Genomic DNA, 25,000 nt, shown 5'->3' with positions numbered 1-25,000 from the left:
CGCAAGCAATTTTATAGTGGTATCCATATTAGGGCCCATATCACCACCCAAGTGCATCTTTGGTGTAACCTGGGTATCTTGATGACATATAGATAACTTTAAACCATTTGACAAATGGCATAGCTTCAAAGCAGTATGTGGTGGGATTCAAACCTATGCGTGGACATCTGGCTAATCCCACGCTCACCACAATGCCACCGCAAAATACCATGAATAATCTTGCATCCCTCTTGAATTGTCATTTGTTTAAGATACTTCCCAGTTATTACTGTTGAAGTCTGCACCAAGTGAGCTGATATATTAGTATTACAATTAATTTGTATATATTTTAGATATGAGTTAGCACTGTATTTCCTTGTGTGTATCATTATGAAACTAATAAATAACCTTTGCCTCAATATTACATTGAGAAGTGAGGCAGATGCTACTAGGTACTTTGGCATGGAAGACTCAAGAAGGTGTCATTACCTTTGTGTTTTGAAGCATTTTGACACTTTTGTGCATTGGTTCAGTGGTGTCTGCAGCTCTCATTGATGTCTTGCTGACAAGATTATCAGCTACCTTGTTCTGACTTTGTGTTTGTTTTCCAGTGGGAGTAATTTCTCTTCCTGGCGCTAAGGGTTCTGCTCTCCTCTACCTCCTGTGCAAGACTATTTGGATTCCACTCAATGGTGTTGTGGTGCCGTAACAGAAGATTTTATACAAGACATGACTGCTGGATTGTTAAAGAAAAAATGGTCTAAATGCACCTTTTAATTATAGATTTTACATTTTTTAATTTATATTGTTTATGTTTTATAGTTGTAACTTTCATTAGTTGCCAAAAGATGTTCATGCAGATGACAAATCTACAAAGCTATTTAGTTGTGCATAGAGTGTGGTGTCTGTGCTACAGTTTGGTTCCCTCACAGGCAGTGTTTTGTAGCCTGTCTTTCCATACACTAATCACTACCAACAGTCACCAAAACAAAGCAGCATACCATATCTGAGGTATTATATAAAATATAGTTCAGTTGTTATATACAAATAATTTTTACTTGAAATAAAAATTACTGAATTTACATGGTGTTTTTACTAAAAGATTAGAACTTTTGTGTTTGTACAGACACCAGCACTTGACTCCTTGCCAATCCTGGCCATATGATTTCTCATATGGCCTGGTAGTCCCACACCAGGCGAAGGCTTCAGTTTTCCTTTGATTGGTTCAACCATCTCCAAAACTAAGCCTGACCTCCCCCCCCCTCCCCAGTCCATGCCCTGTCCCTCCCCTTTATCAGAACATCACCATGTTATCTCCCTCTCTACTTAGGGGAGCAGTTTTCCTACCCATATATAATATGAAAATGACATCTGTCAGTGGCAGTTTTCATTGGTTACAGCTGCCTCTGACACAGTCCGGCTGGCTTGCCTTCCCAACTATCTTTCTCCATCTGGAGTTACCAGGTATTGTGACAAAGAAATTATGTGGCCAAGATTGACAATGGGTCGAGTGGTGGCGTCTGTACATCAGTGACTATTCTCCATGTTTGTCAGTGAGGCTAGCAGATGAGATAAGCTTCGAGTTTTCAGGAGCTGCCTTGTGTAAGTTTTATTTTGATATATTCATAGGTTCCTGTAGAAGCTAACATGAAAAGTTGTGTAATAGAGAAAAATAACCTACCTTATGAGAGAGAGACGTTTAATGCGTAACATACAGAAAGAAAACTTGTCATAACATGAATGCCTTGTATGGGATTATTCTATGTAGTTGCTGTGGAAAGTTGTTCTGTAACCTTAGATAGAAGACCTGTCATAATATATATGCCTATCACTTCTATCCTTCATATTCAAGATATATATTGTGTAAGTCTGATTTTATGCTTGGGTTAGGTTCGATCTCTAGACATTGTGTGGACGTTAGCCTGGCATGGAGGTAGATGACCCGTATATCAATATATTTTGCCATACCAGTTTGTCTCTAACTACTCTTCCATGTTGTATATTCAGTTTGAACAATAAAGTCTATCATACATTAATCATCTAATTGCGTTGTGCTGCAATAGTGTCAGGACTCCGGCGGAGGTCGGGCGGCTGTATAGTGATAAGTGTGTGTGTGTGTGTGTGGGATGTGCACAATCAAGGCTCACATTATCAGATATCACTTTCCTGTCATAACAATTGCAATAGGTAGCGAGTCTTTTCTTCATTTTTCTAGCTACCTAGTCATCAATCCATAACCCAACATAGTGTGTGTGAGAACACGCGCGCGCGCGCACACAGAGAACTCGAAGGGAGTTTGAGAACAAGTCACATATCGTGTCATGGGTTACTGACAATTATCACTAAGTAGTAGTCTAAATATTAACTGGAATTTATTCTGCACCAACAATGAAAACAAAATAAATCTGTGGTAGTATGACATTTAACCGATATATTCATGAACCAAAATTAGAAAAAAAAATTCTTGGATATATCAGCTCCAGACATAAAATAGCCAGATTTTTTGCCAGTTTATTTCATTTAGCTTCGTAGTGACAAACCAAATAAAACTAGGTATCTAGCGAGGAACTTTACCAGAAATCTTATTGATCCAAAGGGAAACATATTTCACTACACTTCACTCAACAGATTAATTATATATAATCATCTGCATGGAAACCTAACAATAGACGTATGTTTACTGCACACACACACGTACACACACACACACACACTCCCGCGAGCCATGTTTGTTTACGTTCTCTGGTGTGCCGAGAGAGGAAGACATTCTTAGTGATACCCTCCCTTCTGCTTCATGACCCGTAAGCTTGGCGGTGTGGCAGTGTTGAGCGGTGCGTGGCGGTGGTGTGAGGCCAGTGTCAGGTGTGTGAGGTGTGTGAGGGGTGAGGAAGCAGCAGCAGGAGGAGTAGGAGTAGGAGGCGGCGGCGGCGAGGAAGGCGCGGCAAGTGTAGCATTGTCCTCACCCTCTGTGAGGAGCAGTCCACGCGTTGCTGTGATGCTGTGTGTGGGATACGCTGTTCACTCCTTCAGTAATGCGACGCTTTTTTACCACGAGTTTTGTGGACGATTAGATCATTTTATTGACATTAGAAAGAGTCTATGGGGGTCGGAAGATTAATGGGCAGTCTTCACATTTTAATCCCCCCATAAATTTCTGATTCTGTATAAAATCGCCAAATAGTCACTAGAATGTATATGTAAACGCGTCCCGGAACTGAAGGGGTGAATGCTGCAGCTGTGTACCTAACTGCTGCTCCTTGGTCCGCGGGACATAGAGGACGCGGGCATTGGGTCAGGCTGTAGAGGGCAGGGCAGGAGTGGCGTCAGGGTCAGACTAGGAAGGCAGTGACCCACCCAGAGTATGTACATATAACGCAGTGAGTGGTGTGTTTGTAGGGTACCGGAGCATTCCAGGTCATGATAGGAAAGGATCGGGTGAGAGAAGGGTTAGGCCATTAGGGTTGGAGGAGTTAGGCTAATCTGTTGTGTTTTGAGTAGCACGAGGTTTTGGTGGTTAGGATTAGATTAGAAGGGATTGGGTTGTGACTAGAAGATGTTGGTGAAGGAAGGATAGGAGTGGCATTTATCAGTTTGCAGTCAACTCCAGTTATGCCAACCTCTCACTCCCAATGATCATGGGGGATCTGTGGGATATTGGGCTTTTTGGATGGGGGAGCTTCAATTGAGTAATGTGTGTTGCAAAAATCATGTAAAAAATGTCTGAAAATACTTTGATGGTGGAGGCTGCAGCAGCAGCAAGCATTGCTTTGTTATTGTTCAGCAGTGTTGCCAATAATTCGTTATTCCTGGATTTGTGTCATTTGCAAAGCCATCCCTCGACAATACATCTGGATCCTCATCATGGGTTACTAACTAAACTCAACATTATAATCTCAGTTTAATGATCGTCACTACCCAAACCAACATTGTAACCTTTTAACCGGTGGGTGCAGTCCCCTGGACCCCCTAAGGGTTATTACCCAAACCCAACATTATAAACCTTGATTTAAAACACTTCAAAAGATTGTTGGTTGGGAGAAACTATAAATTGTGCACAGTAAGTATTATAAGGCCTTCTAGGAGGTTTGAGGTTTGAATGTTGGGTCTGTTTAATAGCTCGTGGGGTGATTTGGTGGGAGTGCAGCCCCCCTTGGCTAGAAGGTTTTAATGTTAAGGTTTGTTGAGCAAACATTGTGGGGGATTCAGGGTTATAATGTTGGGTTTGGTTAGTAAGCCCATGGGTGTTTGTTAAATGTAGTGGATACAACCAGAAACAGAGGATATAGTTGGCAACACTGCTCAACAATAACAAAGTAACACTTGCCGGTGCAGCCAATAGCCACCGCCACCACCATCAAAGTAGAGGCCAGGCCAGCTGCAGCACTCATTCATTAATTTAACTGACTGTGAAATTACTTAACCTAACTTTATAGCTAAACAACTGGTGTAAATTATTATATCATTTATTTATTTGTTTATTTACATATTTTTATTATCTGTGTATTTTTTTATTTTCGTGCAGGTAATCTGTGTGGCACAGGTGTGCAGAGCAGCGTGTCTGTGAGAGCAGCGGCAGCAGTGGTGAAGGATGGTTAGGCCTGAGCTGTAGTGTGAGCCAAGGATGAGTGCTGTGCTGCTCTCTGCCACCTTGGGATCATTGGATTCAACCACCAGCATGACACCACAGTAAGTCATCGCCCGGCAACCTGGTGGGTGTGTGGGGGCCAGGCAGCAACAGGGGCAAGCTTTTTGTAATATAAGTCTGAATTAGATACAGCTCTAGAACTAAACAAATGAGGAATGATAATTTTCCAGAAATCTCTCTTTCTTTCTCTCTCTCTCTCTCTCTCTCTCTCTCTCTCTCTCTCTCTCTCTCTCTCTCTCTCTCTCTCTCTCTCTCTCTCTCTCTCTCTCTCTCTCTCTCCAGCAACAGCAGCATTGCAATCCCTGCACATGACAAAGGGCAACAGATTGAGGAGACTGGGAACTCCTCCTCCTCTTCCTCCTCTTCCTCTTAGTCCACTAGACTAGTGTACAGATAGATACTCATCCTGTCCTTTCTGTGCCTTTTGTCTCTCTCATCTCAAAATGCTATGACAGAAAGATTTGACTTGTTGTATTCTTCTAGGTGTTGGCAGACGGGACATGGACGAAGCTTATTATTGAGAAAGAAAAAGAAATTTGAATGGTGTCCTTCACTCCTGGCAGCCACTAGTTCTGCCTCTCCCCCAAGATTGCTGCATTATCACCCCAGCCTATGCCTAGCCGATATCCACAACCCTAGAAAGTGTTTAGGAAGGGCATAGACTAACTTGCTTGGTAAATGTATTGATATTCTTCTCTTTGTTAGTGCAGTGCATTGTGCCGGCCTGGCATAGATATTCGCCACCAACAAGCTTACTGTGTATGTGTTTGTGTATTTGTGAATACTTGTGTGTGCGCCTTTAGTGATATAAGTGTTTCCTGTCTCTGGAAGTGAAGAGTGGGAGTTTCCAGTGTAGAAATGGACAGGGTCAAGAAGATGCCATTCCAGGAAACTAATGAACAAGCCCAAGCTTCCTCCACTTCCTCCTCCTCTCCTCCAGCTTCTTTCAGGCAGAAGGGGAGGAGAAAAAAGAGAGACAATCCTAAGGAGCCTCAGAGAACCCCACACAAGCTGCGCAGTCCCAAGTCAGACTCTTCTGAAGGGGACTCCACCACCACCACCACTGCCAACAACTCCGTGGACAGTGAACCCCCTGGCTCGCCCGGCATCCCGGCCAGCGGCAGGGAGGACGAGAGAGCAATGTCATCCAGTCCAACCCCAGGTGTGCCCCAGAGGCTGCACTGCTCCTACTGCAATGTCTACTTCATCACCAAGGCAGACCTGCAAACCCACTGCCGCAGCCAGGACCACCAGACCACCATCATGTCAGACGAGGGTCGAGACTGGTCCCACCGGCCCCCGCCCCGAGGCCTGGGTGCAGAGGACTACACCCTGTGCCCCACCTACCGTGCTGCCTACACCTGCCGCATGGGGGACCAGTGTGTGGAGGCGCACAGTGAGGCAGAGCTGGCCGAGTGGCAGGAACGCTTTGAGTACCGCGCCATGAAGCTGGAGCGAGCGCGGGAGAAACAGCTCCACGGCGCCTCCTATGCTGACCTCCTGCTGGAGCGCTTGTCCCTCACCCAGCAGCAGGACGCCCTCATCACAGAGAAGGTAGGTCAGAATTGCCTTGCCACACAGCTGCTGTGTGGTGCGGCCTTTGTTAGTTGTTGGCTGTTGAATTGGGAGGCTTGCTTCAAGTTGAAATTGAGCAATCTTATTGGTGAAGTAGAGTTATACAATCAAGATTTTCAACAGGAGAAATTTTTCAAGGAATTGTTTGTATTAAGACTGATATAGATATCAGTTTTTATTTGAAATTTAGTCTTGTCAGTTAAGCAGAGTGACGTCAGTGAGATGGTGTTGGCAGCAGTGTTGTAACATAATGTACATCTCCCCCAGACGGACCGGGTCATCAGCCACCTGAGCCCCGAGCCAAACCTGCGAGTGTCCCAGAAGCCAAGCAGCCATGAGTGGGTCATCACGCTACAGCCGCCGGCACCGCTGCGTGTAGTGTCCCTCCTGCACGATGCACACCGGAACCACTTCACCATTGCAGAGGTCACCTGCCTGGATGCCCACCGCCACCTCCACTGGTCCTGTGTGCCAGAGAACCCCCAGGAGTGGAGCAGCATGGAGCAGGACCACCAGGCCGGCCCGGACGTCAAGTACAAAGTCACCGTCAGCTTCCGTACGGCTATCTATGGCACCTTCCGTCAGGCCGTCGTGTTTGACTGCGGCAGCGAGCCTGTGGCCATGCAGCGGCTGTGTGTGGACGTTGTGCCAGTGGAGGATCTTGGTGCGCTGGAGGAGACCAAGCGCACCATCCTCACCCGCAGCGAGCGCTGGTGTGAGGAAAATGTGGATATTGTACCCTTCGACAGTAAGCCACACGAGCTGAGTCCAGATGACCGGGGCATCCTGGCTGCCTATCCTCCCCCAACCAATGAAAACTTTGTCTTCACCCAGACGTCCATGGAGCGTTTCCCCACCAAGACCAATTACAGGAGCAGGATGCACGACTTGCTCAACATTGAAGAGTTGGCACAGTTTGACTTGGTGTCACGCTTCAATATCAAGACCACACTTCAGATCACCAGTGGCTACATGCTCCTGCCTTCCACCGTCTCCACTGCTAAGTACTCCCGGCCCGGCGAGCTCTTCGGGAAGCTGGAGCTGTCCTCGGAGATATCGGAGGACTCTCACCACGGCCGCTTGGTTCTGTCAAACTGTAACTCCATGCTGGTGGCCTCAACTATCACACCATCATCTGATTCAGAGAGAGGTAAGGCACCCTGCTGCATCTCCTTCCTCCTTAAACATCCATTCTACCTGTTGGTTGGTGTGTCATCCAGGCCCCTCTCTTCCTCTACATTGCCTGAACTTACTACTTTTCTCTTTCCCTTTCCCATTTTTTATTAGGAAAATCAAATGTATTCTTTTCACATCTCAGTATTGTTACCATTGTATGCTCTAGCCTCTGTATTCTCCCTCATGCTCTTTTCTCACTCCTTCAACTTGCTCTACTTTTGTTTTCTCTTCTTACGTTTTATTAAGAGATATAAGATGCAGCAATCTCCATATCACAGTATTCATACCAACACATCCTCTTTTCTCTTTTCCTCCTGCACTTTCACTTGGCCCTTTATTTTCATTAGCCACTTTCATCCACTACCTACCTTGAAATGTCTCTCCTGCCCTAAGGTCCAGGTGTGGAGACTTCAAAGCCTCGAAGATGCATCTATGAGGTTCTCATTGAGGACAAAACCAAGAAAGAGATCTACCTCAGGTTCTCGGAGCAGTCTGTGGCAGCCCTCAATCTCACAGAGGATGAGGAGGCCACTGTGGAGGTGCAGTTCCAGCTAAACCGCCTGCCTCTGTGTGAGATGCACGCTGCCCTGGACCGCCTGCCCTCGCTCGACATGATCTTCCCGGACGTGACAATGGAGCCAACCATTCCTTGGAGTCCCATCAAGTGAGTGTGTCAGGAAGAGTCGCTGAATGAGCTAAGCATGGGAAGTGGTACTGTCTGGAGGAAATTTTGAGGAAGAAGGTTCTGCTATGTTATTATGACTTAGGTTGTCCATTATAGTGTTACTGACTTACATGTGATTGCCAGCTTGTATGTGCACATCAGTGCATAGATGTGTCTTGATCACTCATGGCATCTGTCGTGCAGGCAATGGGGTGAGACGCTGGATGCCAAGCTGAATCCCAAACAGAAGGAGGCTTTGGTTGCCATCACAGCTCCCTATGGCCTCATCTTACCTCCAATACTCATCATTGGTAAGTCAGTCTTACTATTAGCTATGCTTTAAATTTTTTATGATACTTAACTGCAACTTTTAGACACCAGATTTTACACAAATGTAAATAGTTGTCATAACCTGATGCAGCAGCAGAAGCAACACATGGAAAAACAAACATATCTACGGGACATTGACCCTGCTATAAATAGAAGCCAGTTGGGTCAAGATGCTGTGGGTCAAGAAACCATTAACAAGAGAATAGGCTGCCGGGGATCAGATTTCAAACCAGGAGCTGACCCCGGCAGATGTCCAAGACCAAATGACTTTTAAACAACCTTGGGGAGTAGTATATGACCTTGGTGAGTAGTGTAAATCACATATGGTTCCCCACGTGGAGTTAAACATGGATGGTGAACTTAACTGGCCAATAAGCAACCTGGCTATCCTGATCAGACCAATAAGAAATTGGCCATCTTAGTAGGTATATACACCACATGGAGTGACCCATGATTGGTGCATAAATATGACCAATAAACAACCTGAATATAGGAATTTGTTATTGTTGTAGGGAAAAACGTGAACTTCTGAAACGCCAATAGGATGATGTCGCATTTCTGGAGCTGTACTACGGTTAAGAATTATTTGATGGTATTTTGTATGTTTTCGTCCTTATGTTGTTCACACGTGGACCCCACATGGAGTCATCTCTGAATGGTGGATGGTAAACTAGGCGTGGAAGGAAAAAGTGCGAGACATTGGGTATGAAATAGGCTGGACCTACAAGAAAGGGGTTCGGCAGACGAGAGAAGAGCGCGAGAGACAGAAGCCGAGAGGCTGCGGTTCCAGACACGAGAGGAGAGGAACCATTGAGTCATGGACAGACTCTTCCTTGTATTAGTGAGTAGAGCTCTATAGTCGATAATGCAGTCTAAGACATTGTATGTGTTTTTTAAGTGAAAGGAGGAAACAATTATAGGATGTGTATTTACTAGGATGTTGTATTAAGATTTTATGTATGTGTAGTGCAATTTTGACAGTTGATGCATTATTTCATATTGAGGAGTTATTTACATATGACATATTGTGATATATATATGTGAGTTGAGTTCAAGCATTGCTTTGATATTGGATGCATCAGCTGTGAAATTGGCACGTGATGAATTTGTGGAATTTCTAGTGTTATGTGATTAATATTGGTGAAGGATTTACGGAGATAAGCCTAGACATTTCTAAGGATATTGATTGAAGTGGTGAGACATTATTGGAAGCATTGAGACGTGGTGTGTTTAATTTTAGTTGAATTAAAATGGAAAAATGCAATACAGTATGATATATTACCTACAGTAAGAATAAGTCTTCACCTAAGATAGCGCAATTGCAACTTGCAACGAACACTGAAACTGGTGGCAGCGGTGGGATTATAATAGCAATTGCAATTGTTGCAGGCGTATAGTTGTGAGTGAAGACAATCAATTTTTGATTAAGTGCAGTGGATGTCACGGATGTAGTGGATGTTACCGAGTAAACATTGAGAATATTAATGTTGCATAGTTGTCGATGAAAAATATAGTTCGCAAATTACGTCAGCGCTCGGCAACCCTTAACGGTAAAGTAAATCAGCAGTCAACCGTCACAACCACTAGAATGGCGCATTCACCCCTACGTCTCAACTCTCCCCCATTAACCCGCCTTGTATTAGTACTGGGGAGATTGCGGAAGCAATCACCGACAACGCAAAAAATAACTTTTCGAAGGTAATTGGGTTACCATACTTTTGTGGAGGTGAAGAACGAAGCCAGACGGTACTAAATGTAAAATGTATCACCAGCGCTCAGGCATGGATAAAAGATTTAGAAAATCGCACAATGACGAACTGGACAGACGAAGGGAGAATAGAGTTGGCCAGACAATATGCATTAGACAGTGCATACACTCATATGTCACACTGTGCAACGCAACATCAAAATGATTGGGATGATGTAAAAAAGCAATTCCTTGAGATTTATCCAGAGGATAGATCACTTCCAAGCCTGATCAGTGAACTGTCATCAGTGACTCGACAGCCCAGAGAGACCATTACTGAACTTTATATCAGAGTAGAAGGGATAGTTGCAAAACTAGAAACCATGAGACCCACAGGTAAAGAAGTATATAATGATATATTTGTCTCTATCATTGTGAATGCTTTGCCTAAAGACTTTTCTTATATCCTTGCTGAGGCAGATATGAAAAAGCCTCTGTCAGTATATAAAAAGGCTCTCAAATATGTAGCCTTCAGCTACACGATGCTGCAGTAGGGAAGGAAACCAGAGTTGTCCCCGTAAATGCAGTGACAGCGAATGCTGTTACTTCAGATAACACAGTGAATCGCCCTCAGAACTTCAGAAATATGTATTGTCAGAGGTGTGGGCAAAATAACCACACTATTCAAAATTGCAGAACAATAGAGTGTTTCAGATGTCATAAGTGGGATCACTTTGCTAGCCAGTGTACTGTGAAATTGCCACCACGGGCGCGGCCCACGGTAACTTGTTTCACCTGCTGGGTACAGGGACACACAAATAAGGACTGTATGAACAACTTAAGGACGAAAACACATACAAAATACCATCAAATAATTCTTAACCGTAGTACAGCTCCAGAAATGCGACATCATCCTATTGGCGTTTCAGAAGTTCACGTTTTCCCTACAACAATAACAAATTCCTTATTGGTCTAACTATGATATTCAGGTTGTTTATTGGTCATATTTATGCACCAATCATGGGTCACTCCATGTGGTGTATATACCTACTAAGATGGCCAATTTCTTATTGGTCTGATCAGGATAGCCAGGTTGCTTATTGGCCAGTTAAGTTCACCATCCATGTTTAACTCCACGTGGGGAACCATATGTGATTTACACTACTCACCAAGGTCATATACTACTCCCCAAGGTTGTTTAAAAGTCATTTGGTCTTGGACATCTGCCTGGGTCAGTTCTTGGTTTGAAATCTGATCCCCAGCAGCCTATTCTCTTGTTAATGGTTTCTTGACCCACAGCATCTTGACCCAGCTGGCTTCTATTTATAGCAGGGTCAATGTCCCGTAGATATGTTTGTTTTTCCATGTGTTGCTTCTGCTGCTGCATCAGGTTATGACATAGTTATATAGATTAGAAAGTATGAAATTAGTCCCATAGTCTCTCACTTTTTGTTTAGAGTGCTCATGGAAATAGTTTCTATGGTGCTGTCAATCCTTACAAAGGAAAAGTGTTGCAGTGAAAAAGCTAATGCTTGCAGCTTAATGAAAATGAAAGGTTAGCAATCTTGCTTTCCTGTAGATGTAGCTGTGTATGGCCTTGCTGGGGAAGATAGCCTACAGCCTTGTCATATGTGTGTTTTTTCAAGAGATCAGGAATGGTTAAACAACTCCCTGCTTATGGGTTGTCAGGGGAGGTATTGAAAGGAAGAAAAAATAATTATAATGATCTCACATTCTTATGAAATGTTCTTGAATTTCACAGGAGCATTCATATGAGTGTCTTGAGTCAATTGCCTAGAGGTGTGTGTGTGTGTGTGTGTGTGTGTGTGTGTGTGTGTGTGTGTGTGTATTTACCTAGTTGTAGTTTTACAGGCCCTGGGCTGTATGCTCGTGTGGCCCCCGTCTCCATATCTACACTTATCCAATCTTACTTTAAAAGTATGCACACTCGTTGCAGACACTACTTTTTCATTCAAACTGTTCCATGTCTCAACACATCTTTGCGGGAAACTATATTTTTTAACATCTCTCAGACATCTTCCCTTTCTCAACTTTTTACTATACGATCTTGTGCTTCGAATGTCATATTCTTCTCTCAGGATCAGTATGCACACTCGTTGCAGACACTACTTTTTCATTCAAACTGTTCCATGTCTCAACACATCTTTGCGGGAAACTATATTTTTTAACATCTCTCAGACATCTTCCCTTTCTCAACTTTTTACTATACGATGTCATATTCTTCTCTCAGGATCAGTATGCACACTCGTTGCAGACACTACTTTTTCATTCAAACTGTTCCATGTCTCAACACATCTTTGCGGAAACTATATTTTTAACATCTCTCAGACATCTTCCTTTCTCAGCTTTTTACTATACGATCTTGTGCTTCGAATGTCATATTCTTCTCTCAGGATCAGTTTCTCATTATCCACTTGGTCCATTCCGTTGATCAATTTGTAAACTTGTATCAGATCCTCTCTCCTTCTTTGTTCCAGGGTTGGTAGATCCATAGCCTTTAGTCTCTCCTCATATGTCATCCCTTCAAATTCTGGAACCATTCTTGTAGCCATTTTTGTAGTCTCTCCAACTTCCTTATGTGTTTCTTTTTATGAGGGGTCCACACTACTCCTGCATATTCCAATCTGGGTCTTATTATAGTACTTATCAATTTCTTCATCATTTCTTTGTCCATGTAGTGAAATGCTACTCCAATATTCCTTAGCAAATTATATGTTTCTCTAAAATTCTATCAATATGGCTTACTGGTTGATTGTTTTCTTCCATCGTCACTCCTAAGTCCTTTTCCTTTTTTACTTTCTCCAGTTCTACTCCATCTCCCATCTTATAGATTCCCACTGGTCATCTTTCACTCTTTCCCATTTCCATAACATGGCTTTTGTTCACATTGAATTCCTTTTCCCACTTTTTACTCCATTCCCAGATCTTATTCAGGTCTTCTTGCAGTATTTCACAATCCTCTTTTTGCTTTATGACTCTGAACAGTTTCGTATCATCTGCAAACAGATTTATGTAGCTGTTCACTCCTTCTGGCATGTCGTTAATATAAATGAGGAAAAGTATTGGTGCCAATACTTCGCTTTTTACTGCTCTCCACTTGGACTTCGTATCTTTAACTACCGTCCTTATTTCTCTCCCCCTCAAATAATTTTCTATCCATCTCAATGTGCTTCCTTTTAAGCCACCCTTCTCCTCTAACTTCCATAGTAATCTTGTGTGTGTGTGTGGGGGGGGCGGGGGGTGTGCGTGTCCTACTTTATGATTTCATCTTTCTGTTCAGGGCCATACGGCACAGGCAAGACTCACACTCTGGCACAGGGCATCAAGCAGATCCTTCGACAGCCTGAGACTCGCATTCTCATCTGTACTCACTCCAACAGGTGAGAGAATCAGGTGTCATGGGTCAAGGTCGAGGTCAAGGTCAAGGTTACTACTTGTACTAGAGCAATGACAGATGAAGATTGTGGCCAGCTAATCCTCAAAGTTTTAATGACACTCATAATTGGAACTAAATGTTGACCATAATTTTGAGAATTTTCTTTGTGAAGACGTAGAAACAGGAAATAATTGAGCCTCATAATTGTCATTGAATATTGGCATTTATTGACTCGCGACTGTAGGTGGGTGCCGTCACAGTAACGATGTTGGGTTTTTGGTTGTCTGATGATTATTTTACCCACCTTATTGATTTGTTTGGTTCCAAACTAGTGATAATCAGTACTTTTTATTTTGGAACATGAGTATGTTGAATCTTAAATGTAGTTATTTACTGCAAACACTTTTCATTAGTGACAAATTTTTTTTCATTTTAATCCTTCTTGTCACCTATTACATTTTTTTTTTAACACCCATCTTGCTTTTTCTCAAAGTTGCTTGCATCAAAAGTTTCTCTTTCTAGGAAAACAAACATTATTAAGACTCAAATAATTCTGGGCGGAGATGCAATGTATACTTTTTATTGGTGAAAGGACATAGTGAATGTAGAATTTGAAGTTTTCTTTAGTTTTTCTAAGTTTTCTAAGATAAAGATGAAAGTATGGATTTGAATTTGCATTTTTATTTAAAATATCAATATCATATTTGATAATATTGAAAATTTTAATTTATTTATTTATTACTTGTTGGTTATCGAATGATGAGTTTATTGCCAGTTATCAATTATTTGTTAGTTATTGTGACAATTTTTTGTTATTGTGTCCAGCTACTCATATACTGAAGTAAAGGTTGTATTTGTTGCTAGTGCTGCTGACCTGTACATCAAGGACTACCTCCACCCATATGTCAAGGCAGGACACGAGGAAGCCCGCCCTCTCAGGATATACTACCGCAATCGTTGGGTGACCACAGTGCATCCAGACGTGCAGGAGGTAACACTTACTTGTATATACAGGGAAACTTGGGCACTGTCCTTTATTTTTTCTACATTATCTACATTGGGAGGAAAGCAGTGGGCCAAGGTGGAAATTAATGACCTCGTAAGTAGCAGTACCTGTGCAGCATGGACAAATGATATCAATGCACCTGGTACTTGCAACAGTTAGATCAAGGTGTCTTTGTCAAGAATGAGAAGTAGGTGGAGGAAAATCAAGTTGCTCATTGGTTTGAAACTTGAGACACAAAAAATAGAAAATATGTAGCATGTATTGCTTGATGGTGGTGAAGCATTGTCCATCTAGGATGAAGGTGACACACTGTAGTAAATAGTGTGCACTGTATAGGGCCTGATGTAAATAGAATAAATATGAAAACAGTAGGAAATATGATCATCCTGGAGAAAATTTTGAATGGTTTTTTGTGAAGTCTTATCTTGTTTTCCCACAGTATTGCCTGATAGAAACTGATGTCAACGTGAGGCGATTTGTAACTCCAACTGAGGAACAGATTTTAGGTCACAGGGTCATCGTAGCGACGCTCAACACGTCCCGCATCATTGCCTCCCTCAAGCTGGAGAAAGGTACGTGTTCCTCAGGGGTGGACAGGGAACAGAGAGAAGAATAGTGAGGAAGGAGTGCTCATAAAAAACTTTGTTGGTGATGTTATGTTAAGGATGTCTATCACTATACCAGGCTGGCAATGCTACATAGGGTGGCCCAGGCAATGCACTACACAGTCATACGCACATCATTCATATTCTTAGCTGTGTTGGCCGCTGATGGAGTGACTGTTAGGAGCTCTGTACTACACCGTGGGAGCTGAAGTATAAAGATTGAAGGCTATGAAATAAGAAGGTTTAGGGCACTAAAGGCAGATTTACACGGGGCAGCTTGTGGTTGGTTTCAGCCAGGAAGGCATAGCTAGGTGTGGCTGAATTGCTATTCAAGCTGAGGAACCAATTTGTCAGTCTTGACTCAGCCACCTTGCTGCAATGCACAACAATTTATTATAGTCAAATGACAACAGCTCTTAAAATAGAATTAAAAGAGGAGAAATAGTGTTGGTAGATATTTCTGGTTGGCTGGAGGAGAAATTGCCCTATATAAACATACCTGAATATGTTTGGCCATGATGCTTTTATATTGTTTTGGTTTCTCAGGCACAAGGATAAGAATCTTTTTGTGTCAGTACAGAAGTTATTAATATTGTGTTTATCCATTGCTCTAATAGTTTTTCCTTTAAAGAACTAAATTCCTGCAATTGAAAAAGTTGAGAGGATTGTGTTGCTAATTCTAGAGTTCATTGTTTGTTTATATATCAGGCTGATATCCTCCTAAAGCTTGGTTTGTGAAAACTAAATCATTGCTCCTCTGCTATCTCACACACACACACACACACACATTTGGGTGTGTCTCCTTTCACGTGTAGCCCCTGTTCACCAAGCAGTGAGTAGGTACGGGATGTAAATCGAGGAGTTGTGACCTTGTTGTCCCGGTGTGTGGTGTGTGCCTGGTCTCAGGCCTATCCGAAGATCGGAAATAATGAGCTCTGAGCTCGTTCCGTAGGGTAACGTCTGGCTGTCTCGTCAGAGACTGCAGCAGATCAAACAGTGAAACACACACACACACACACACACACACACACACACACACACACACACACACACACACACACACACACACACACACACACACACACACACACACACACGGTAGCTCAGTGGTTAGAGCATTGGCTTCACAAGCCAGAGGACCGGGGTTCGATTCCCCGGCCGGGTGGAGATATTTGGGTGTGTCTCCTTTCACGTGTAGCCCCTGTTCACCTAGCAGTGAGTAGGTATGGGATGTAAATCGAGGAGTTGTGACCTTGTTGTTCCGGTGTGTGGTGTGTGCCTGGTCTCAGGCCTATCCGAAGATCGGAAATAATGAGCTCTGAGCTCGTTCCGTAGGGTAACGTCTGGCTGTCTTGTCAAAGACTGCAGCAGATCATACAGTGAAACACACAAAAGTTTACTGAGTTTCTACTCTAGAATAGTTGATAGAGTACAAGAGTGAGAGGGATGGATTGACTATTTATTTGGATTTAAAAAAGGCATTTGATAAAGTCCCACATGCAAGATTACTGTGGAAGTTAGAGGAGAAGGGTGGCTTAAAAGGAAGCACATTGAGATGGATGGAAAATTATTTGGGAGAGAGAGAAATAAGGACGGTAGTTAAAGATATGAAGTCCAAATGGAGAGCAGTAGAAAGCGGAGTGCCACAGGGGTCAGTATTGGCGCCAATACTTTTTCTCATATATATAAACGACATGCCAAAGGGAGTGAACAGCTACATAAATCTGTTTGCGGACGATGCGAAACTGTGCAGAGTTATAAAGCAAAAGGAGGATTGTGAAATACTGCAGGAAGACCTAAATAAGATCTGGAAATGGAGTAAAAAGTGGGAGATGGAATTCAAAGTGGACAAAAGCCATGTCATGGAAATGGGAAAGAGTGAAAGACGACCAGTGGGAATTTATAAGATGGGAGATGGAGTAGAACTGGAGAAAGTAAAAAAGGAAAAGGATTTAGGAGTGACGATGGAAGAAAACAATCAACTGGTAAGCCATATTCATATTGATAGAATTTTCAGAGAGACACATAATTTGCTAAGGAATATTGCATTAGCATTTCACTACATGGACAAAGAAATGATGAAGAAATTGATAAGTACTATAATAAGACCCAGATTGGAATATGCAGGAGTAGTGTGGACCCCTCACATAAGGAAGTTGGAGAGACTACAAAAAATGGCTACAAGAATGGTTCCAGAATTTGAAGGGATGACATATGAGGAGAGACTAAAGGCTATGGATCTACCAACCCTGGAACAAAGAAGGGAGAGAGGGGATCTGATACAAGTTTATAAATTGGTCAACGGAATGGACCAAGTGGATAATGAGAAACTGATCCTGAGAGAAGAATATGACATTCAAAGCACAGTATCGCATAGTAAAAAGCTGAGAAAGGGAAGATGTCTGAGAGATGTTAAAAAATATAGTTTCCCGCAAAGATGTGTTGAGACATGGAACAGTTTGAGTAAAGAAGTGGTGTCAGCAACGAGTGTGCATAGTTTTAAAGAAAAATTGGATAAGTGTAGATATGGAGACGGGGCCACATGAGCATAAAGCCCAGGCCCTGTAAAACTACAACTAGGTAAATACACACACACACACACACACACACACACACACACACACACACACACACACACACACACACACACACACACACACACACACACTGATGCTGATGCTCTTTGCAGGAGTGTTCACCCACATCCTTATTGACGAGGCAGCACAGGCCATGGAATGTGAGACCCTGATGCCACTGGCCCTGGCCAAGCCTGACACGCGCCTAGTGCTGGCGGGGGACTACATGCAGCTCAGTCCAGAGGTGAGACTAGTAACACTCTCACCTTTTGCTGCCCTTTCATAACAAAACCTGCTCAGGTGTTAAAAATATATGCTTCCAAATTTTATTGCTGTTCAGTAGTCATAATGGTAATAGCTAATCCACCAACACCCTGGTATGCTTGTAGTTGTGTACCTAAAGAACACAAGGCTGCAGTCTTGATGAAGCTCAGTGATGTGCCACATTCCTCAACTGTGGTAGATGTTCAAGATCTCCAAGAGGCCATCTGTCAAGTCTATCAGTGTGGTGCAGTCTGGCTTGCTAAAGTCCAGTGTCTAGTAACCAGATCACACTCACTCCCTGTACTCTGTAAATCAAGGGAATAAGGAGAAAATGTAATGATTTAGGTATGAATGAGTTGTGAGTGAACATGTCAGTGATGGAATGATACACACTTGCAGGTTTTCTCCCCATTCTGTGAAGAGCGAGGCCTTGGCACCTCCCTGCTGGAACGCCTCTATGACCTATACCCCGCTGACTCCCCCTGCAAGATCATGTTGGTGGAAAACTATCGCTCACACTCCGCCATCATCAAGGTACACCAGCTGTGCTTGTGGTAGACCAGTGGCCATGGGTGGTACACAGTCAAGGTGTATTTTATGTGGATCAAGGAAAGATATCTGCCTTTAGATTGATGCATGAATTATGTTTTTATTTCTTGCCCAATGTAGTCTAATATAGGTTTTCTTTACAGAATAGATAAGGTTTTGGTGATGATACATGCATACATTTACCAAGAATGTTGGTAGTTAAATCATTCAATAAAGCAAAGATGACAGACTTATGTGGAATAATTGTGAAGCTTGAATAAAAAGGAAAGCAAACTGTAGTTAGAAAATTAGTATAGTAGAATGAGACAAAGTAACTGTTTTGAAGTTTGCATGTACAATCTATTTTTAACCATTGTTTCCTTCAGTACACATCGGATCTGTTCTATGAGGGCCGCCTGGTGGCCAGCGGCAAGCAGATGGCCCATCCAAAATTTTATCCCCTCACCTTCTTCACGGCACGGGGAGAAGACTTCCAGGACCCAAGTTCAACAGCGTTTCACAATAACTCTGAGGTAAAGAAGAGTTGAGGCTCTTTTATTTTGCTCACCTCTTTGGTGGACACTTCTGAACAAAGCAAGGCATCAGCTAGGTAGATGGATTATGTACAGCCACTTTTATGTTGCTGATGAATTTCAGTCATGTGTTTTGCCTTCTTAGGTTAAGTGTTGACCTTAGAAGGTTTTCCTTACATTAGGTGGACGATTGACCATGATGTCAGTCTTGGCATTGTCATCATGTCATGAAGTAGATCATGATTTTTGTCTCTCTGATTCCTTTGTGTCCCAGAGCTCTCCTTGCCTCTCATTCGTGCTCACTTTTTGTGTTTTGTTTACCAGGTGTATGAAGTTTGTGAACAGGTGGGTGAGATCATCAATTACTGGCCTAAGTCAGAGTGGGGCCCGGTGGGGGAGAACTCCATCGGTGTGGTGACACCCTATGCTGACCAGATGGTGCGGATCAGGGCGGAGCTGAGGAAGCGGAAGCTGTACAAGATTAGTGTGGAGAGAGTCCTCAATGTCCAAGGTGAGCTAATGAAGATTGGGAGATTTGTTTTCCATAATTCATCTCTTCTATTGAAATGTTAAATAAAACTATGTGAAAAGTTAATGCAATTAAATCAAGAGATATGCTGTAAAAATTTTTAGTTGAGAAAATGCATATTCTGAGCTCTGATATAAGGTTAATATTTGATACAGAAGTGTGATAAATTTTGTAATGCAAAGCCCTTGTTGTTTATTCCTTTAGGCAAGCAATTTCGTGTGATCATTCTCTCCACGGTGCGCACTCGCCACACCTGCAAGACTGGGGACGAGGGGCTGGACTTTGGCTTTCTGTCCAACGCCAAGCTGCTCACCACCGCCATCACGCGGGCACAGAGTCTAGTGGCAGTGGTGGGGGATCCCGTCTCTCTCTGCTCTGTTGGCAAGTGTCGGTAAGTGTTTGGCAATCTAGAACCTTGAGTTTTGCTGCAACACTGTTTAACCATCAGAAGGTTATTCTGGAACTGCTGATGTTAAACAATATTGTGTCACTTTACAGAAAACTGTGGGAACGGTTCCTGCAGCTGTGTTCCGAGGCTGGCTCGCTGTACGGCATCACCTGGTCAGCACTGCGGGCACAGTTGGATGGTGTGGAGCTCAAGAAGACTTATGGGCTCAACCCCTTGGCACCTGAATTTGTCCCGAGATACTTTTACTATCCTTCCTTGCCACCCTTGTCCATAGTACCTGCTGTGCCTCCCTACATCAACATCTTGCCCCCTTACAGTTCCTTCATTCCTGCCAACTACCCTGTGCACCCCATGGTGGGTCCTCAGGCTCTGCCTTATGTTCCTCATGGGTCCCCTTTAACTCCACATTGGTCACCCATGCCCTATGGACCATTGCCCAAGCATCAGATTGTGCGGCCTGCCCCAGCCCGATTAGGCCAGCCCCTCATTGCTGCATCCCACCCCTTGCGTCAGGTTGCTGCAACAACGGCACCTCCAGGACCGTTCCTTGAGGCTTCAGGCTATGGCTACTCCCTGCCCCATGGGGTGATGCCTATGTACCCCTACCAATCTGGCGGGGGGCCCCAGCACCGCCTGCCTGTGGTGCGGCGCCCAACAGATCTAGACTCTGTTGGTCGTAACCTGTTCATGACGGCCCTACCTGCACACTATCATCACCTCAAGCAGGCTGGGCCACCCTCCAGCCTGCTGGGCCCTCAGTCTGGTCTGCGGGGACCACGCTTCCCCAACGCCCTGCAGCTGCCGCCTGCCCAGCGACAGGTGCGGCTGCCCACACATACTGAAGGGGAGAAGACCTTCCAATTTCTCAACAATGTGCACTTCCCAGAGCGTCAGATGACTCCCAACCCTTCACCACTCATTCGCTTGCCTCAGTCCCACGTGGAGAGCGAGTCACCCATGTCAACGCAGTCTTGGGAGAGGTGAGATACACTGCTCTGTCCTGTGCCATCAGTTCTGTCATTCAATTACCACCATCATCTTCTTCATCTTTGAAGCATTACTCTTCTCATCAAGAGATCATGTTCAATTAAACCTTCATTCTTGTCACATTGCATTTCTCTCTTGTTTTCCTGCTGCACCATCCTCTTCTCCACCATTCAAAAAGAAATTTATCTCATTCAAATTTCCCACACACTGTGAAGGGGATGGGATTGTGCTGGTCTGCTACCCAGCCCTAAGTGGTGTTGTGATGGGATGGGGAAGGGGGAATTTAACGAGTTTCCTTGATATTACCTCAATCTCTCTCTCTCTCTCTTTCAGCCTTTGGGGTGTAATTGATACTTTCTTTTTAAGTGTTTTATTTCTCTTTTCAGTTCTCATTCAAGTGGTAATGACGGGGGACCAGGCGGGCGGCTCCATGGCCCCCCTGCGCCCCCTTCACCTGCCACACCCTCACACTTACCCACCAACCTGCCTGACCCTCATCCACACCACCTCCACACCTCCCATCCACACCTGCACTCTCACCCACCTCCCCATCCTCTCCACCAGCCCCAGCCTCATCACCAACCTCCTCACCAACCTCATCTACAACCCCAGCCCCATCCTCACCCCCACCCACACCCTCACCCTCACCCTCAACCACACCCACACCCACACCCCCATCACCCTCAAATGCCACCACATCGCGACTTGGCACCTGCGTTACTCCCCACCCACCTCCACCACCAGCATCCCTCTGCCCCCCAACAGCCTACTCTCCAAAGGCCTCAGTCGCAGTCCAATGGGCGGGTGGCAGGGGAGGATCACGCCCCAGACATTCCTGACGTGGTGCGTGCCATCGACGAGCTTATAGGTGACCTGCCGCCCAGCAAGCCCACATCCTGGGTGCCCTATGAGTCTGATGTCCCAGAGAGCAGAGGTGAGGCAAGGGTGAGTAGTCCCCCAATTGACTCGTGGCTCAATAGTATGTCTGTCAGGCCATCCCCACGTCTGGCTCCCCCTCCCATCGGTCCCTGGTCCACATCCTCCCCCTCTGCTGCGGCCAAGATTGACGTTGGCAAAATGGTGACGGTGCAGGAGCTGGAGGCGTCCCTGCATGGTCGCCAGCAGAACCACATCCCTGGTCTTGCTACGCCTGTGCTTTCCCGTGCCCCTGGAGGACCCCTAGGGAATTCCAGAGATCTTGAGAGAGTCTTAGGTGTTTCCAGGGATTCTGAAAGATTGTTAGGAGAGACAGAGAATAACTCTCAAGTGAAGGGACCCAGTACTGGCATCCCTCCCCCACCTGGATTTGGTGGGTTTAATTCCCTAGTAGATCCAGTGTCACGTTTAGACATCTCTGAGGCTATTCCTGGATACCGAACCCCAAGTTTACCCCTTTACCTGAGACGTGGCAGCAAGGAGACCTCCAGCCGAAGCATGTCATCAGTAGGCGAACCAGCTGACCGGGCCATGTGGTCCCTCGGGACTGAGAACCTCCGCATGTCCACTTCCACCCATGGAGAGCTTGGCTTGAAGAACATGGCACACTCTATAGATAACCTTGGTCTCGCTGGCTCCCTTGGGCTGGATAGAAGAGACAGCAAGACGTACGCTGGTGTGCTGCGCTCCTCCCTCCAGACACCAGCCGCTGGTGTAGAGGTCAGTAAATGTGAGGAGTCTGTGTTTTCCCAAAAGGAATTGGGTAATAAGAAGGTCCATCCTGGGAACAGCCCTCTGTATCAGTACTTTCCTTAATGAGGATCACTTATGCCATGCCTGAAACTCACAATTGTGGTTCCATTTCAAGTTTATATGCATCTTTCTTTACCAATTAGGAATAAAAAGTCATGTTAATCCAAGTTAATACAAGCCATATATCTTGAAATGACCTTCTGTGTAGGAGACACCAGGACCTGCAAAACTTTCCAATTTGTTCCCTCTGAACCCTTTGTGTTAGATTGGATGCAGGTTGAAGAAACATTTTGTTGGTCTGTTTTGAACCATGATGTGTGGAAGTACTGATACAGTAAACAATGTATATGTATAGTTCCAAAACAATTTTCCTCTTGTTGTAAGCATTTGCTATATCTGAAATGCATGCCAATCTAGTTAATAATGGAAGTAGCCATGTCTATACTGATTTTGTCTGTAGTAAGGTAGTGATTAGGTTGGATTTTATTATATAACAAAGTAAAAAAAAAAAAAAGTTATACAAATGAAGAAAACATTTCTGTAAGTTCAGATGAAATGATAAGAGTGTGTACAAGTACCATTTTGTTGCCTGTGGCTTGGCATCTTTGCCTCACACACAGTATGTTGGTGTGTGTTTGAGTGTATGTCTGAATGTGTGTCCATTACCATCTCCATGTCTCTTGTGATGGTGAATGAGCATGGTGGTGGTGGTGGTGGTGTTGGTGAGGAGTGAACATGGTGGTGAGAAGTCTTGGTATGTTGCAGTTTCAGTTCAGTGGCAAACAGCTGCACTGATATCCAACTGTTGTACCTGAACACTCCCCTCCTCTTTAGCCAATTGGGTCTTTTGATATTATTTCTAATCTTCCTTTTTTTCCTGTCTCCATGAAACATCATTTCAAACAGCTGTGGTCAGTGTTCTCTGATTTGTGTTTCCTAAAGAGAAAAGGGAAGCTATTTGTTGATAAGATTTAGGGAGCATTCATTACTCTTGATCTGCCCCTGAATATCGCACTAGTAGTCAAACACAGTCCACAACTTCAGGTGATGATGGAAACTTTTCTATTTGATATATACCTTTGTTTGTGTGAATGATTTTTGTCCAAGTGTGAAGTGAATGTTTGTGACTAGATACACATTTAAGTGATTGTATTCCTACAATAAGCTAACAACAATGCCAAGTGTGGACTCAGTGTTTGTAGATGTAATGCTGCAGTGGTGGTAACCAACCATCCAGTCTGCGCTTCTTACTAAGTACACACTTTGTCTACACTCTTCTGGGAAATTAAGCCACACTTTATGAATTACTGTAATTACTTTTTTTATTTTCTTTACAATTTTATTATTATTATTATTATTATTATTATTATTATTATTATTATTATTATTATTATTATTATTATAGTTATTATTATTATTATTGTTATTATTATTATTATTATTATTATTATTATTATTATTATTATTATTATTATTATTATTATTATTATTATTATTATTATCGTTATCATCATCATGATCATTACCAATGTTATTGGTCTTATTATCATTATTGATAATATTACTACTGGAATTACTACAAATATTTACATTGGGGACATCATCTTGGTTGAACGACAGACAGTTGATGAAAATAATCATTATTATTGATCATTGCTACATTTTTTTTTTCTTTTTCTTTTTCTCTGTAATCATTCATTATTACTTTTCCTTTTGTTGTTTCTATTGGATTGTCATGAACTGTCCTCATAGAAATTTGGTCTCATCTGACTTTTTTATTTTTACTTATTTTGTTTTTTTAGCAGCCAAGATTTCTCCTTTGTATCAAGTAGAGAATTTCTTTTAACAAATGCAAAAATCATGTGAGTGGCACAGTTGAGCTAACTCTGGTAAAAAAAAAAAAAAAAACACAAAAGGAAGGAAAAATAAAAAAAAAAGGAAAATAAAATACAAAATTACTGGATAGGAAATAGTTTTTATGTAGTGGGAAGTAATGTTTAGTCTTGGCATGAGTTGGGTGTGAGGACTCTGCGTCACCCTTCCATGGCAGGTGGCTTGTGTGGTAGAGTAGCAGCACGTCACCCTGAAGCACCCCGTTACACTACCTGTACAAACTCAAGGCTTGCTAGATCTCTGCTTCTCAGCAATGCAGTTCTCTTGTTTTATCGTGTGACTTAGAATGTACTATGCTGTTTCCTTATGCCCAGGATTGATCTCTCCCACATGTACAGATGACACAGAATTTCATTTCACTTTTTTGGTTTCAATGTACATTTTATTACATGTATAGAAAAGAAAGTGTTGATTGAGAGCATAATGCTAAATAACAAATCAGCAATAAGCTACATTATAAGTATAACTGAAATGACTGTGAACATATTGCAGACATGTACACACACACACACACACACACACACACAC

The 25,000-nt window shown here is 43.3% G+C and overlaps 2 protein-coding genes across 4 annotated transcripts in view; both read left to right on the top strand.

Moving 5' to 3' along the window:
* The window catches only part of LOC123507605 (nuclear pore complex protein Nup214-like), a 25,347-nt gene extending 24,286 nt beyond the window's left edge, over positions 1–1,061 (top strand). For both annotated transcript variants that reach the window (XM_045260618.1, XM_045260617.1), the window contains one exon: positions 591–1,061. In XM_045260618.1, coding sequence (XP_045116553.1) covers positions 591–618 — 28 coding nt within the window. In that variant the 3' untranslated portion in view covers positions 619–1,061. The remainder of the gene's footprint in view (positions 1–590) is intronic.
* A 1,607-nt stretch (positions 1,062–2,668) lies between these two features.
* Positions 2,669–23,892, top strand: LOC123507837 (probable helicase with zinc finger domain). Of its 2 annotated transcripts, XM_045261093.1 has the most exons (17): positions 2,669–2,780; positions 4,502–4,665; positions 5,108–5,298; positions 5,565–6,178; positions 6,467–7,349; positions 7,769–8,039; positions 8,244–8,350; positions 13,358–13,457; positions 14,318–14,444; positions 14,899–15,031; positions 17,754–17,884; positions 18,304–18,438; positions 18,819–18,965; positions 19,290–19,476; positions 19,699–19,885; positions 19,993–20,883; positions 21,277–23,892. In XM_045261093.1, the coding sequence occupies exons 4-17, from the start codon at positions 5,765–5,767 to the stop codon at positions 22,640–22,642; spliced, it is 5,079 nt and encodes a 1,692-aa protein (XP_045117028.1). In that variant the 5' UTR covers positions 2,669–2,780; positions 4,502–4,665; positions 5,108–5,298; positions 5,565–5,764; the 3' UTR covers positions 22,643–23,892. The 2 variants fall into 2 exon arrangements, with proteins under 2 accessions (XP_045117028.1, XP_045117027.1); XM_045261092.1 differs by having other exon boundaries at positions 5,108–6,178.
* The last annotated feature ends 1,108 nt before the right edge of the window (positions 23,893–25,000 follow it).

This window comes from Portunus trituberculatus, chromosome 23 (genome assembly GCF_017591435.1).
Source record: "Portunus trituberculatus isolate SZX2019 chromosome 23, ASM1759143v1, whole genome shotgun sequence".
Lineage (NCBI taxonomy): Eukaryota > Metazoa > Arthropoda > Malacostraca > Decapoda > Portunidae > Portunus > Portunus trituberculatus.
This window is presented reverse-complemented; position numbering and strand designations above follow the sequence as displayed.

What these genes read in the sequence shown, in the direction of transcription:
- LOC123507837 (XM_045261092.1), top strand. Translation starts at nt 5,483, where the DNA reads ATGGACAGGGTCAAGAAGATGCCATTCCAGGAAACTAATGAACAAGCC. An exon ending in TGCATCCAGACGTGCAGGAG is followed by an intron (nt 14,445 to 14,898) that starts GTAACACTTACT and finishes GTTTTCCCACAG; the next exon opens with TATTGCCTGATAGAAACTGA. An exon ending in CTCCCTCAAGCTGGAGAAAG is followed by an intron (nt 15,032 to 17,753) that starts GTACGTGTTCCT and finishes TGCTCTTTGCAG; the next exon opens with GAGTGTTCACCCACATCCTT.